The sequence below is a fragment of the Podarcis tiliguerta genome (assembly GCF_965153285.1).
Source record: "Podarcis tiliguerta genome assembly, chromosome: 7".
Classification (NCBI taxonomy): Eukaryota; Metazoa; Chordata; class Lepidosauria; order Squamata; family Lacertidae; genus Podarcis; species Podarcis tiliguerta.
This window is the reverse complement of record NC_139540.1, coordinates 84,690,921-84,703,578: the sequence shown is the minus strand read 5'-3', so window position 1 is coordinate 84,703,578 and position 12,658 is coordinate 84,690,921. Positions and strand designations below refer to the sequence as shown.

The window sequence follows — 12,658 nt, the reverse complement described above, 5'->3', positions numbered from 1 at the left end:
CCATTTCCTTATGAACATTCCAGTTTTATTCTAAAGTTTCATAATTATGGAGTGCATATTAGCAGTTCACAGTTTGATATTACAGTAGTTAGAATTTCAAATTCAGTTTCCTCCCTTGAGACACAATGTTTTCTTAGTAAACATAGAAATGCTTCTTTTATTAGAAAATGCTAATATAATTGTGACTGAAGACCACCCATAATTTTAATAACTTTTGTGTATCATTTAATTTCTTGCCTGGATATGTTGTTCTTAACACTATCCTCTTCTGCTTGATACCATAATGTCAAATCCCCTATCATCCTTTATGTATGTGATAGAAATATGTTATGAAATAATGTGTGAGATGATAAGGCTGGGAAGATTTTCTTAATTAATTTATACCAACTTATTAGAGCACTGTGAACACATGGTACTTTACTAGCAAACTTTTCCCAATTCTTCTGGAACCATAGCATTGTCTTTGATTGACTCTTTAAAATAGTTTTCTGGTAGTGTGATCAGATACCACTCCATGATAGATCTTAGCTTTGCAGCATAAGAAGTTTTGTATATTTGGAACTCCCATACTCCCCTGTTCAGTTTGTTTTACTGCAACAAGTGGATCCCCGCCATGCAACCCCAAATGGATTAATGCCATATTTGCAAATATGGGATTTGTAATGGAATACTCATAAATAAATAAATAGAAAATAGATATTTTAGCAATTGCAATACAACCCATCCAGGAAATTGGATCCAAGATCTTAATGCTGGTTCCATCTCCTGGTGCAATTTTTCATAATTGATTTTAATTAATTGTGACAAATTATGAAGAATCATTTAACAGGTTTAGATTACCAAGTTATATACACAGTTCCTGTTCATTCTTTTTTTCAACTCTTTATCTGAAGCTAGGCCTATCTATTCAGATTTTCTAGAGTTTATATATTGATATTTTCCCCATATCTATCTCATATCTTTTTAGATGTCTATAAGATGCCATTAAGGATGCGCTAATATTTAAAAGATGCCATCCATTATGAGCAAGATTTTTTTTTTGTATGAATAACCCCCTATCACATTTAATACATTTCAAATTCTTCTCTAATTGCTATAATTGCTCTAACTTAATAATTGCTCACATTTAATGTAATTGCTCTAATTGTTTGATAGCTAAAACAAAAAATAGGGGTAAAAATGGGCATCCTTGCCTATTTATTCTGCACAGTGAAAAAAGATCTAAGAGATAGCCAGTCATCTGTACCTGTGCTGTTGGTGTCTGATATAAAAGTTGGATCTAGGACCTGAAATTTAAACCCAGTTTGAAATAGTTCATAACCTCTATCAGATATTTCCACTCCACTCTATCAAAAGCCTTTTTGGCATCTAAAAATAACAGTACGGATGTTAGTTTTTTATCTTATTATCATATTAATAATGAAAAGGTTATTTTCATATTAGTTTATCATTTTCTGTCTCTCAAGAATCCAGTCAATATCTATGTACTTCACAATGATGGATATTACTTTTTCTGCACTATTAAAGAACTAGATTTTCACACCTTGGTTTAACAATGAAATAGATCTATAAGATTCCTGGTTTGCTAGGTATTCATTAGGTTTAGTTATCATGGTGATTTTGCCATATCCCACGAGCCTGGCAATTTCTTTTACCATATTGATTTATTGAACCACAAGAGTGGTTGTTCTAGGTCCTCAAGAGGTTTTATAACATCCATCTGGTAAACCCACCTGGGCTGGGAGGTTTGTCATTTAAATATTAATTATCATCAGTCTTACCTATGATAAAGAAAAGGGAGCCTCTAGTTTTCTCTGGATATCATTAGATATTTTTGGTATATTTAAATTTCTTTAAAATCATTAATGCTTCACTAATTCAAGTTACCTGCCATAATTATGTATCCATTATAAAATCTATCTAATTGAATCTATTTTTAAAATAGAATATTCCTTGTGAGTTATGTGGACCATATATCAATACTAATATGTTCTTTCCCCATTATCTCTCAATATTTCTTGATTAACCCATTTTTAACTAATACCACTACAGTGGTACCTCGGGTTACATACGCTTCAGGTTACATATGCTTCAGGTTACAGACTCTGCTAACCCAGAAATATTACCTCGGGTTAAGAACTTTGCTTCAGGATGAGAACAGAAATTGTGCTCTGGCGGCGCGGCAGCAGCAGGAGGCCCCATTAGCTAAAGTGGTGCTTCATGTTAAGAACAGTTTCAGGTTAAGAACGGACCTCCGGAACGCATTAAATACTTAACCCGAGGTACCACTGTACTTCTGAAGCAGTGAAGACTTGTCCTAATCTAATTTCATTCAGATATTTCTCCTGCTTTTATCTGTATTTCTTGCAGAAATATAAAACCTGCATTTTCTGAACACAATTTTCTTGTAAATTTCCAGCATTTCAATGAAGAGTTCAGCACCTTTACAATCAGTGAGAGAGTTCTTACTGAATTTGTTTTATGGTCATTTAACAATTAAAACAAAACACTAACAAGGAGAAAAAAGTGAACCTTATTCTCACTAATTATTTTATCTTCTTCAGATTTATTAGAGTTTACTGATCTGAGATAGCTTGTTCCTTTGCTTCCTTCAGAGAATCTTGCTCAGCTCTTTCCCCAGTATTATTTATTTGTCTTCTTTGGTTTTCTTTATTCCTAAATTAATTTAGAGAATAACGAGAGAGCTGGCCATTGATGTACAGTGGTACCTCGGGTTAAGAACTTAATTCGTTCTGGAGGTCTGTTCTTAACCTGAAACTGTTCTTAACCTGAGGTACCACTTTAGCTAATGGGGCCTCGATTTCTGTTCTTATCCTGAAGCAAAGTTCTTAACCCAAGGTACTATTTTTGGGTTAGTGGAGTCTGTGACCAGAAGCATCTGTAACCTGAAGTGTCTGTAACCCGAGGTATCATTGTAAGAAACTTAAATTCATTTTCCTTCAAAGTATCAGGATGAATAATTAAATTGACCAAGATGACTTTAGCATAAGTTGCTTTTCTTAAATTGCTATGGCCAGTCTTGATTTTACTTCCTCCTCTGAAACAACTTCAGTACCAATTGTACATAATCTATCAAGCTGTATGTAATTTGATAGATGTTCTTCTAAAATGGTGACTATGTCCTCCCTTTCTGTGTATTCTGGGAGGCTTCTAAGTTTTTAATTCTTCTTGTGTTGTTCCTGGGTTGTTTCCTGAAATCATGTTTACTGACTTTGAGAGCTATATTTTCTGTCTTTTGCTTTCACTTCTCACAATAGTTTAAATTCTGTCTTTGTTGTTTCCATTTTTTTCTATTTTCATACTAACGGCTGCAACTCCCTTTTCCATATCAACCACAGCCTTTTCGGTATTGTTCACTTTTCCTACAACTAATTGTAGGGAATTCCTAATTGTTTTTGAGTACATTGAATGTATGAAAGGTAACTAATATGTAAAATAATATTTAAAAACCTAGTGTTATGAGTTATTAATATTGTTTTGCATGTTTCCATATTTATAGTAATAATTTAAAATATTTTCATCTCCTGCTGAGTCAAATTCTGAGCCTTGCAATTTTACTGTTTACCTCTTTTATATTTAACCAAAATTTACCTTTGGGTGGAAAGAAGATAAATTGAATTACCCAAAGCATAAGAAAGTGCAGAATGCTTTCACTTTGTCTCTCATCTGTTTCTCCTCTTTGTAATTCTTAAATTAAAATTGCAGTACAAGAGAAATAGTGCTTCTGATCCTTTACAGAGGGTCTTTTAATTACTTTTTGATGACTGTAGCAGGTTTAACTTCTTGTGAGGTAGGTCAGTCATCGAGACAAGTGAAGCAAGAACAATGTCCAGGAAGATGAAAATGCAACTTGGTTAAAAGTATCTTGGAACACATTTGCCAGAGCAGTAAATGAAACCTATTGGGTTTCATGACTAACTGTTCCCATTGATTTCAGTGCCACTTAGGTGTGTCTAAGGCTGCAGTCCTGTACCCATATACTGGCAGTAAGACCCACTGAACTTAGTGGGTAGACCCTGACATTGAAGGCAGGGGTGGGTTTGTCAACCCTGTGTTAGTATCATATAATGCAGTTCCACCATCAGAGTTCTAGTATTAGGGGAGCTAGTATATGTGTGAAACTAACAAAAGCCCTAAATGACGGTTCTTAACTTTTTAAAAAACGGCAAATTATTTAGTTAGGACTTAGGTGGAAATTCTCAAATATGCCACCTGATCCTATGCATACTCACTCAGAAATGAGCCCAACTGTGCTAAATGGTGATTGATGCCAGGTAAGTCTTTATGGGTGCAATCTCAAGCCCTATGGACTCTTATCTATGCTTATGATTGCAATCTGCTGTTGATTTTAAAAGAACTTGCTAGAAGTAGAAGCACTATCCCACCTTTTTATTGGCTGAACTAGAATTTTTATGCAAACATGAGCAAATGTGTAAAGATTAAGCAGCTGCTTCCCCTCCCATTTCTCTGCTCAAGATTCCAGCATCATCTGCAAGGCCCATCACATTGCTGTGCAATGTCTAGTGTGCATTGTTGTGTCCCTTATATAACTCATTCAGTGTCTACTCCTCTCAACTCTTGAGAGTTACAGGCTATTAAGCATGGAGTTGCATGCCAGAGGTTGCTGAAAAGTGTATGATAAGAGAGGGCCACATGCTATTACAGGCACTTTGATCTTGAAAAATACATGACACTTTCCCCCCAATAAAAATAAAAGTATAAGAGCATAATCAAGTGTAGCATCACTTCAATATCAATTGGTGAATGAGCCTTCATGGATCTAACACAACTGGCAGAACTTTCTTAGCACTTGGTGTCAGTCTTGGTGTCAGTGCAACCCTTCTTGGAGGAGCCGTTCAGATATAAGCTGTTATGATAACTGAGTGTGCAACAGTAATGTTGTAATGTGAACCACCACATTAGAAGTATGAATGGACTTTAATAACTTCAGTTGAAAGTAGAAGTGCATAAAATCTTCGGAGAACAGGTGCTTATCCCAAAACGTTTCATAGTTTAGTCACCTGCTTCTCCATTTCTACAATCATTCGCTAGAGGTCACTGTTGCCTAAGGAAATATTTAAGAAGAAAGACCATTCAGAGCTCCTCCCTCAGAGTGACTGAAAACCCTGCCTGTCAGATTCACAATGGGGCTATCAAGCACAGAATGCAAGAGCACCGGCGTCTATTCAAATGACTTCACAAATACCAATTCAGATGGGCTCCTTGGACTCTGCTCTACACTACATTAAAGAAAAGGATTTATAAAAAGAAAGGAAGGAAGGAAGGAAGGAAGGAAGAAGACAACAATTTGTGGCTATGCTTGCAATGGTTGCCTGGCAGAATGATTCGGTGGCAAAGCAGCTCCTGCAGCTGCTTCTCCTCCACGCAGCCTGGATGATGGGGAGCGGCCAGCTGCATTATTCTGTGCCGGAGGAATCCCAGCATGGCACCTTTGTGGGCCGCATTGCCCAGGATCTGGGGCTGGAGGTGGAGGAGCTGGTGCCTCGGATGTTCCGGATGATGTCCAAAGGACAGGAGGACTATTTTGAGGTAAATGTGCAGAATGGGATCTTGTTTGTGAATTCCCGGATAGACAGGGAGGAGCTGTGTGCTAAGAATCTTGAATGTGCCGTTCACCTGGAGGTGATTGTGGACAAACCTCTGAGGGTTTTCCATATAGAGGTGGAGATCAGGGACATAAATGACAATGCTCCCATTTTCTCTGCAAGTGAGCAAATTCTGAGCATAGCAGAATTTATAATGGCACCTGGCACCAGATTCCCTTTAGAGGGGGCTTCTGATGCAGATATCGGCACTAATGCTCTGCTAACCTACAAGCTCAGGCCCAATGACTATTTCATTGTAGAACAGAAAACAGGTGACCAGCACAATAAACCCTTAGCAATTGTTTTAAAGAAGCCATTGGACAGGGAAGAGGCTCCTGTGCACCGTCTTTCACTCACAGCCACTGATGGAGGCAAACCAGAGCTCACAGGCACAGTCCAGCTGGTGATTAATGTGCTAGATGCAAATGACAACCCTCCTGTATTTAACCAATCAGTTTACAAGGTAACATTATTGGAAAATGCAGCTACTGGAACATTGGTTATTAAGCTGAATGCCACTGATTTAGATGAAGGAATTAATAAGGAGATCTCCTATTCTTTTAGTAACCATGTGCCACTAAATTTCCAAAAGATTTTTACCATAAATTCCAATACCGGGGAAATAATGGTAAATGGAAGAGTTGATTTCGAAGACATTAGTGTATATGATCTTCAGATTGTGGCAGAAGATAAAGGCAACCTTCCTTTGTCTGGACATTGCCAAGTGATAATTGAGGTGCTGGATGTGAATGATAATGCCCCAGAGGTGTCAGTCTCATCCCTCTCTGTGCCAGTGCCAGAGGACTCCCCACTGGGGACAGTGGTAGCCTTAATCAGTGTCTCAGACAGGGACTCTGGGGCCAATGGCCAAGTAAGCTGCTCACTGTGGCCTCCTGGGCTTCCCTTCAAACTGGCGTCCACGTTCAAGAACTACTACTCATTAGTAGTGTCTGAACTCCTGGATCGGGAGCAGGTAGCTGAGTATAAGTTGATGGTGATGGCCCAGGACCAAGGTGTTCCACCACTGTCAGCTAGTGGTAGCTTATTAGTTCCAATTAGTGACATAAATGACAATGCACCCACTTTTGCACAACCCTCCTACACAGTCTTTGTGAAGGAGAACAACCCACCTGGTGCTCACATCTTCACAGTGTCTGCTTCAGACCCAGATGTGGCTGAGAACAGCCTGATCAGCTACTGGATTGATGAGAAGCTTTGGCCATTGACAAGCTACATCTCAGTGCACTCGGAGAGTGGGAAGGTCTATGCCTTGCAGCCCTTGGACTATGAGGAGCTGAAGCTGCTGGAGTTCCAAGTGAGGGCCAAGGATGCTGGGCTGCCCTCCCTGTGTGGCAATGTGACTATTCAGGTTTTTGTGGTCGATGAGAATGACAACGCACCTGCAGTGTCAGGGACAACAGAAGAGAACCCCATTCTCCTAGTGCTTCCTATGGGGTCTGGGCACACAGTGGGCAAGATCCATGCTCTGGATGCTGACTCAGGATACAATGCATGGCTGAGATATGAACTGCATGAGGTGACAAGTGGACCATGGCGTGTGGGCCTGTATAGTGGAGAGATCAGTACCATACGTGCTGTAGATGAGGCAGAAGTCAGCAGAAGTCAGAGCCTGCTGGTTTTGGTGAAAGATCATGGGAAGCCTCAACTCTCAACCACAGCCACACTGAGTGTGTCACTGGTAACCAGTGCGCAGGCCATCAAAACGGATACCCGCCTTTCCAGGACAGGTGAAAGCCCAAAGTCTTTGGTGGACAATGTCAATGTCTACCTGATCATTGCCATCTGCTCCGTGTCCAGCTTGTTCCTCCTAGCAGTAATCTTTTACGTGGCCTTGCGATGCCGTTGCCAGGCCAAGGAGGCCATGGTGTATGGTCCTGGTACAGCCACACTGGTATGTGCCAGTGAAGTGGGCAGCTGGTCCTATTCAAATCGCCATAGCCACATCCTGGCAGGTGTGAGCGGGGAGGCTGGAGCCAAGAGCGACCTCATGGTCTTCAGCCCCAACATTCCTTCTTCTGCTGATAATGGGAAGCAGCAGGACCTGTTCTGTGCAACGGTTAGTATCTGACTTGGTTTCTTCTCTCTCTCAGCCATTGTTCAGTCTCCGTAACATTGAATAAGAATATATCCTAGTTATTCAATATTGAATTTGAAATTTTCTTTGTTGAACTTAATTTTGTAAGCATCCACATTGAATTGCAAATGGGTAGTTTATGAGAAACGCGTATTCCCCCCTCTTCAATTCAATTTTACTGGTGTTTTCTTCCTCAGAAATATTTTTATTTGTTTATTGAATATGTATACACTTAAAATAATAAAAGTTACTAAATGACTAACATAAACTTAGTAAAAATGCAGTAGCATTCAATAAAATATTCCTAAAAGCTGGTTAAAAATGAAATAAAAACACAACTGTATATGTCACATAAAACGGAGCAGTGTGCAAAATAACTTTTTTTAAAAATTGAGTCAGAGCCCAGGAAATATTGGACAAATTTTAAAGGAGGAATTTAAAAGTAATCACTTCCTCCACCTGAGAGATTCTGTTCAGAGGGTGGGTGCTATCACAGAGAGGACCATTGTGGCGATCACACAGGGTCCCCGGACGTTTGACGGTCTATTGACCCTGTGCCACCACTGATTGCTTTCTTCACTGCCACCAACCCGTTTCTCATGGGTAATCACGGAGTCCAGACAGTTGTTAACATTAACAAATAATCAAGTTTATTTATAGGCATGAACAAGCTTATGGTTTCAGTTAATTTTCCTTGGTAGTTTCTTAATCTTAATTCCTTAACTGTCCTATGCATTCCTAACAACTTCAAACTGATTATTCCAACTATCTATCTGATTCCACCTAACAATTCCTCTCACTCCCTCACAACACAATTCAACCCAACCAACCCACAGACTTATTCTCCCTCTTTGTTCTTCAACTCCCAACTCTCAACTGACTTTCACACAACACCCACTCTCACTCTAACTCCTCCTATCAGTTTCTCTCTGGCCAATCACATCACACTCATTTTAACCCTTTCCTTATGACCCACCTAGGAGGCAAACGCGACAGCCATCTTCTGCATTGTCACCAAGTGACTATTCACTGATCAGGAGATCTTAGATTGACTTGGGCTGTACTTGGGGAGGTGGCCTGACAGGTGACTTTGTTCAAAGTTATTTAGAGCGGTAAATGTCAGCAGAAAAACCTTGGCTCAGGAGTTAATAGGCAGCTAGCTGAGATATTTCAGCATTGGTGAAATATTTTTAAAGTTAGGTGTTCCACAAAGCACCCAAGCAGCTTCATTTTGAAATAACTGTGGCTTCCAAATCAGGCACAAGAGTAGCCCCACATGCAGTAAAATACAGTTATCTAATAATGATATTAGATGTATGGGCCACTGTAGCAAAGCTATACCAGCTAAGTTGTTGATGGATGATCTGAGGCCAACTGGGCCTCCAGTTATAGTGGTGGATCTAGAACACCTCTAACTATGTACTTGCTGCCTTTAGGGGAGTGAAATCCCATACATAGGTGGTACGCAACCCAATTCTCAGACCTGGAAACCACCAATCCATAGGATCTCCATCTTGTCAGGATTCAGTCACAGTTTATTAGTCTTCATTCAATCCGTAAGTGCATCCAGGGATCTGTTTAGGACACACACAACTTACAACTTCAGCTGTCACAGAGTTGTGTCTCATCAGCATACTGGCTCCAAATCTCCTAATGACTATCCCCATTGGTTTCATATAGCTATTAAATAGCATTGGGGAAGAAATTGTGTCCTGTGGGATTCCACAGATCAACTGCCATGGGGCTGAGGCACAGTCACCCAATATGATTCTGGAACTGGCCCCACAAGTAGAAGTGGCATCACCATTAAACAGTTCATTCAGTCCTCAAAACATGGAGGTGGTCCAGGAGGACAGTATGGTCCATGGTATCAAAAGCCATGGAGAGATCCAGGAGAATCCACAGAGTCCTATTTCTTTGTCCTTTCCCCAAAGGAGGTAATCTGTTAGGGCGACCATGACTGATTCTGTCCCCAAATCAAGCCTGAACCCAGACTGGAACGGGCCAAGATAGTTCCATCCAAGAGCACCAGAATTCTCAATATGATGCCTTATTTACCACATTTATTGCCAGTGCATTAGTTCTAGAAATTAGTAGTTTACTTCTAAGTAAGAATGCATAGGATTGTAGCAATGATCACAAAAGTGGAAATGCTTCACAGTAAACCACAAACCCAATATTCAATCTACTTCATTATTTTATTTCTTTATTTACTTACCATTATTTATTGACTATCCTATATAACAAAGTTCTCAGGGCAGGTCATAGCAATTAAAACATTTAAAATTCAACAACAATAAAAGTATATATATATATATATATATGCAGGTTTTGGTGTCCTCGGGTGTCTTCCCGTGTAAAAGTTGGGGTGTCTAGGCGACGTTTCGACGAGGTCTCACTCGTCATCTTCAGGCTGGTGCTTTCGGCTTCTTGTTACTGGAACAGAGCAGGATCTCAGTGTTTGAGTTCCTATAAATACTGTTGAGGAGGTGTGGTGTATAGCCTCCAATGTTCTGGGCAGAGAGGAGGTTCCCAGGCTAGTGTGCCTTTTCTTCTTTTGTTCCTTAATTACTTGAGGGATATCTTGAGTGATTTCTTGAGTGATTTCCTGAATCCCACTTAGGTGGGTCATTAGGTGTGGATTAGTTGCTAAAGCCTTCGTGTCTTGAACTCTTGAACTTTGTGAAGAGTTTTTCTGAGAAGATGGCTGTACAGCACTTGGTTGTGCTCTGGCTTGGCTTCGTGTATAGGGGCGAGCTGTGGTTTTGTGGCCTGTGCCAGCCAGATCTGTGTAGGGATTGCAGGGGGGTGCAGCATCCGGAGGTGCCACCCTGGTTTGGCTACTGGATGGTGTCTGTAATTTATCTGTTGGCTACTGGATGGTGTCTGTAATTTATCTAAAGATGACGAGTGAGACCTCGTCGAAACGTCGCCTAGACACCCCAACTTTTACACGGGAAGACACCCGAGGACACCAAAACCTGCATTCCTGTACCCGTGAAAATCTACGAAAGCATATATATATATATATACACACACACACACACAGCACAAAAACACAAGTCCGAGTCAAAAGCAGTACCTTGATTAATGGGAGGCTGGGGTTCAGTTCTTTGTATCAGAATTGGATAAGGATCTCACCAAATTTGGAGCAAATATAGACCAAAACAAGCAGGAGTATGAAAAGTCTTGAAGGAAATCATATATAAATGAGAAGGAAGAAACTGCTTATGTTTGTCATACGTGAAACAAAATTTAATCTCATTTTGTTAGATTGCCTGGACAGATTATGGAATCCATTTCAAATGAAGCTTTCAAGAAACATCCCTGCTTCTGGGCAGACAACTCAAGGCTATTAAGACATTCAACTATATATAGGCAGCTCACATAAAGGGGAGACCTTGCACTTGTTCAAACTATAGACATGTAGGCTTGTTTGCTCCCACTCCCCAAAGTTGCCAGTTGCACACAGACTGCGTGTACAGTTTTGTAGAGCATGTGCAGATATAACATGGAGTGCTTGGTGATCAGTGGTGTGGCTTGCCACAATGACACTACAATCCTGTTCTCTTCGATCCTTATTCATTGTACACAGTTTGAAATCTGCATAGCGCTTAGATCAAATTATCTTAGTTGGAGGAAGATTCTTTGCTTTTATTTCTTTATAGTTATTTCTTTCTAAGATTATTTATACCAACATTGTTTAAATGCCCGTGGAATGAATAGTTCAACAACAGTTTCAGTTTATTTGGTCTATAGACCAAAACACATCAGATACAGTCTATTGTATTTACCAAGGTTGCTAGGACAGACATAGCAGAGTGAAAAAAGGGCAATATACTAGCAAGCAATTTGGAACAACACAAAGCATTTTGACTTGAAACTTGGGTTCCTTTTAATAGTTGTGACCTGGTTTGATGGCTACAGCAAGGAACTTGGCTATACTTCCTGTGACCATAGGGTTGGAATCTGCCATTAAAACTGAAACGTGGAATTCACCTGAGTTCAAGTGTAAAGAAAGTACCTGAAGATAAACAGTGATATTTATTCTGTGAACTGCCCTGAGATCTTACGATGAAGGGTGGTATATAAAACAAGCAAACCCTATGAACGTTATAATATAACAGAACATTGGCTACTATTTCATCTGAGCTGCTTTCACAAGGGCAAGATTGCCAAGGCAGCCTTGTGAATTCACCTTCCATAACTGCTGATGGCAAAGCATTGAACTAGCCACTCTTTAGTTAATGTTGCTATATGCCTAGCAGGCTGATAATCACCACTGTGTTGTAGACCAAGGTACAGTGCAGTGGTGAGCCAACCCCATTTGGTAGAGTTGACAAACAAAGACCCAGAAGTGGTGCAGCCAGTTTTTTCTAACCCAAGTGGCAGAACATGGTGTAGAAAATAGTGAGAGCTGTTAACTTAGTCGTTAACAAATTTCAGCCAAGAGCAAGCATAATCTTCAAGCAAAGCCACAGACAGGTAGCCCACATCTGTTGAGGATAACTGCACATGAAGCCAATAACCAATGGCAAGGGACAATTCTATTTTTTCCCTAAGTCTACTTACTCTTCTGGTTATGGAGGCATTGTGGGCTGGTGATGTCTCATTTCACTGGGATCCGGATGTGAGGGCGATCTGGCTGCAACATCTGTCACCCCATTGATCTCCAGGGTTGATTCGGCTGATCTGGCTGGCTAGCTGAGTGTTCCCTTTGTCCCTTACCGCTCCATGTGCGTCCCTCCCAAAGCTGCGTGCTCGGTGGAAGAGGACGACAAACCCAGATAGAAGGAGTGTACCATTCTTCGGTCAAGGGTGTACGATAGCTGTGCTCCCCTGCTAGAACCTCCAAACACGCTCAAGGTCCATTTCACTGGGATTCAACAGGGCTCAGGCTGCTGCGGATTGCCCTGATGAGCCACTAGGATTTCAG

At 40.4% G+C, this 12,658-nt stretch overlaps 2 protein-coding genes across 4 annotated transcripts in view; both read left to right on the top strand.

Moving 5' to 3' along the window:
• LOC310681116 (protocadherin alpha-C2-like) overlaps positions 1–12,658 on the top strand; it is a 186,463-nt gene that overhangs the window by 41,220 nt on the left and 132,585 nt on the right. The window lies entirely within an intron of this gene.
• LOC310681147 (protocadherin alpha-5-like) lies at positions 5,153–7,716 on the top strand (the record flags this gene model as incomplete). Its single annotated transcript, XM_083448662.1, has 1 exon — positions 5,153–7,716. The coding sequence occupies exon 1, from the start codon at positions 5,338–5,340 to the stop codon at positions 7,714–7,716; it is 2,379 nt and encodes a 792-aa protein (XP_083304788.1). The 5' UTR covers positions 5,153–5,337.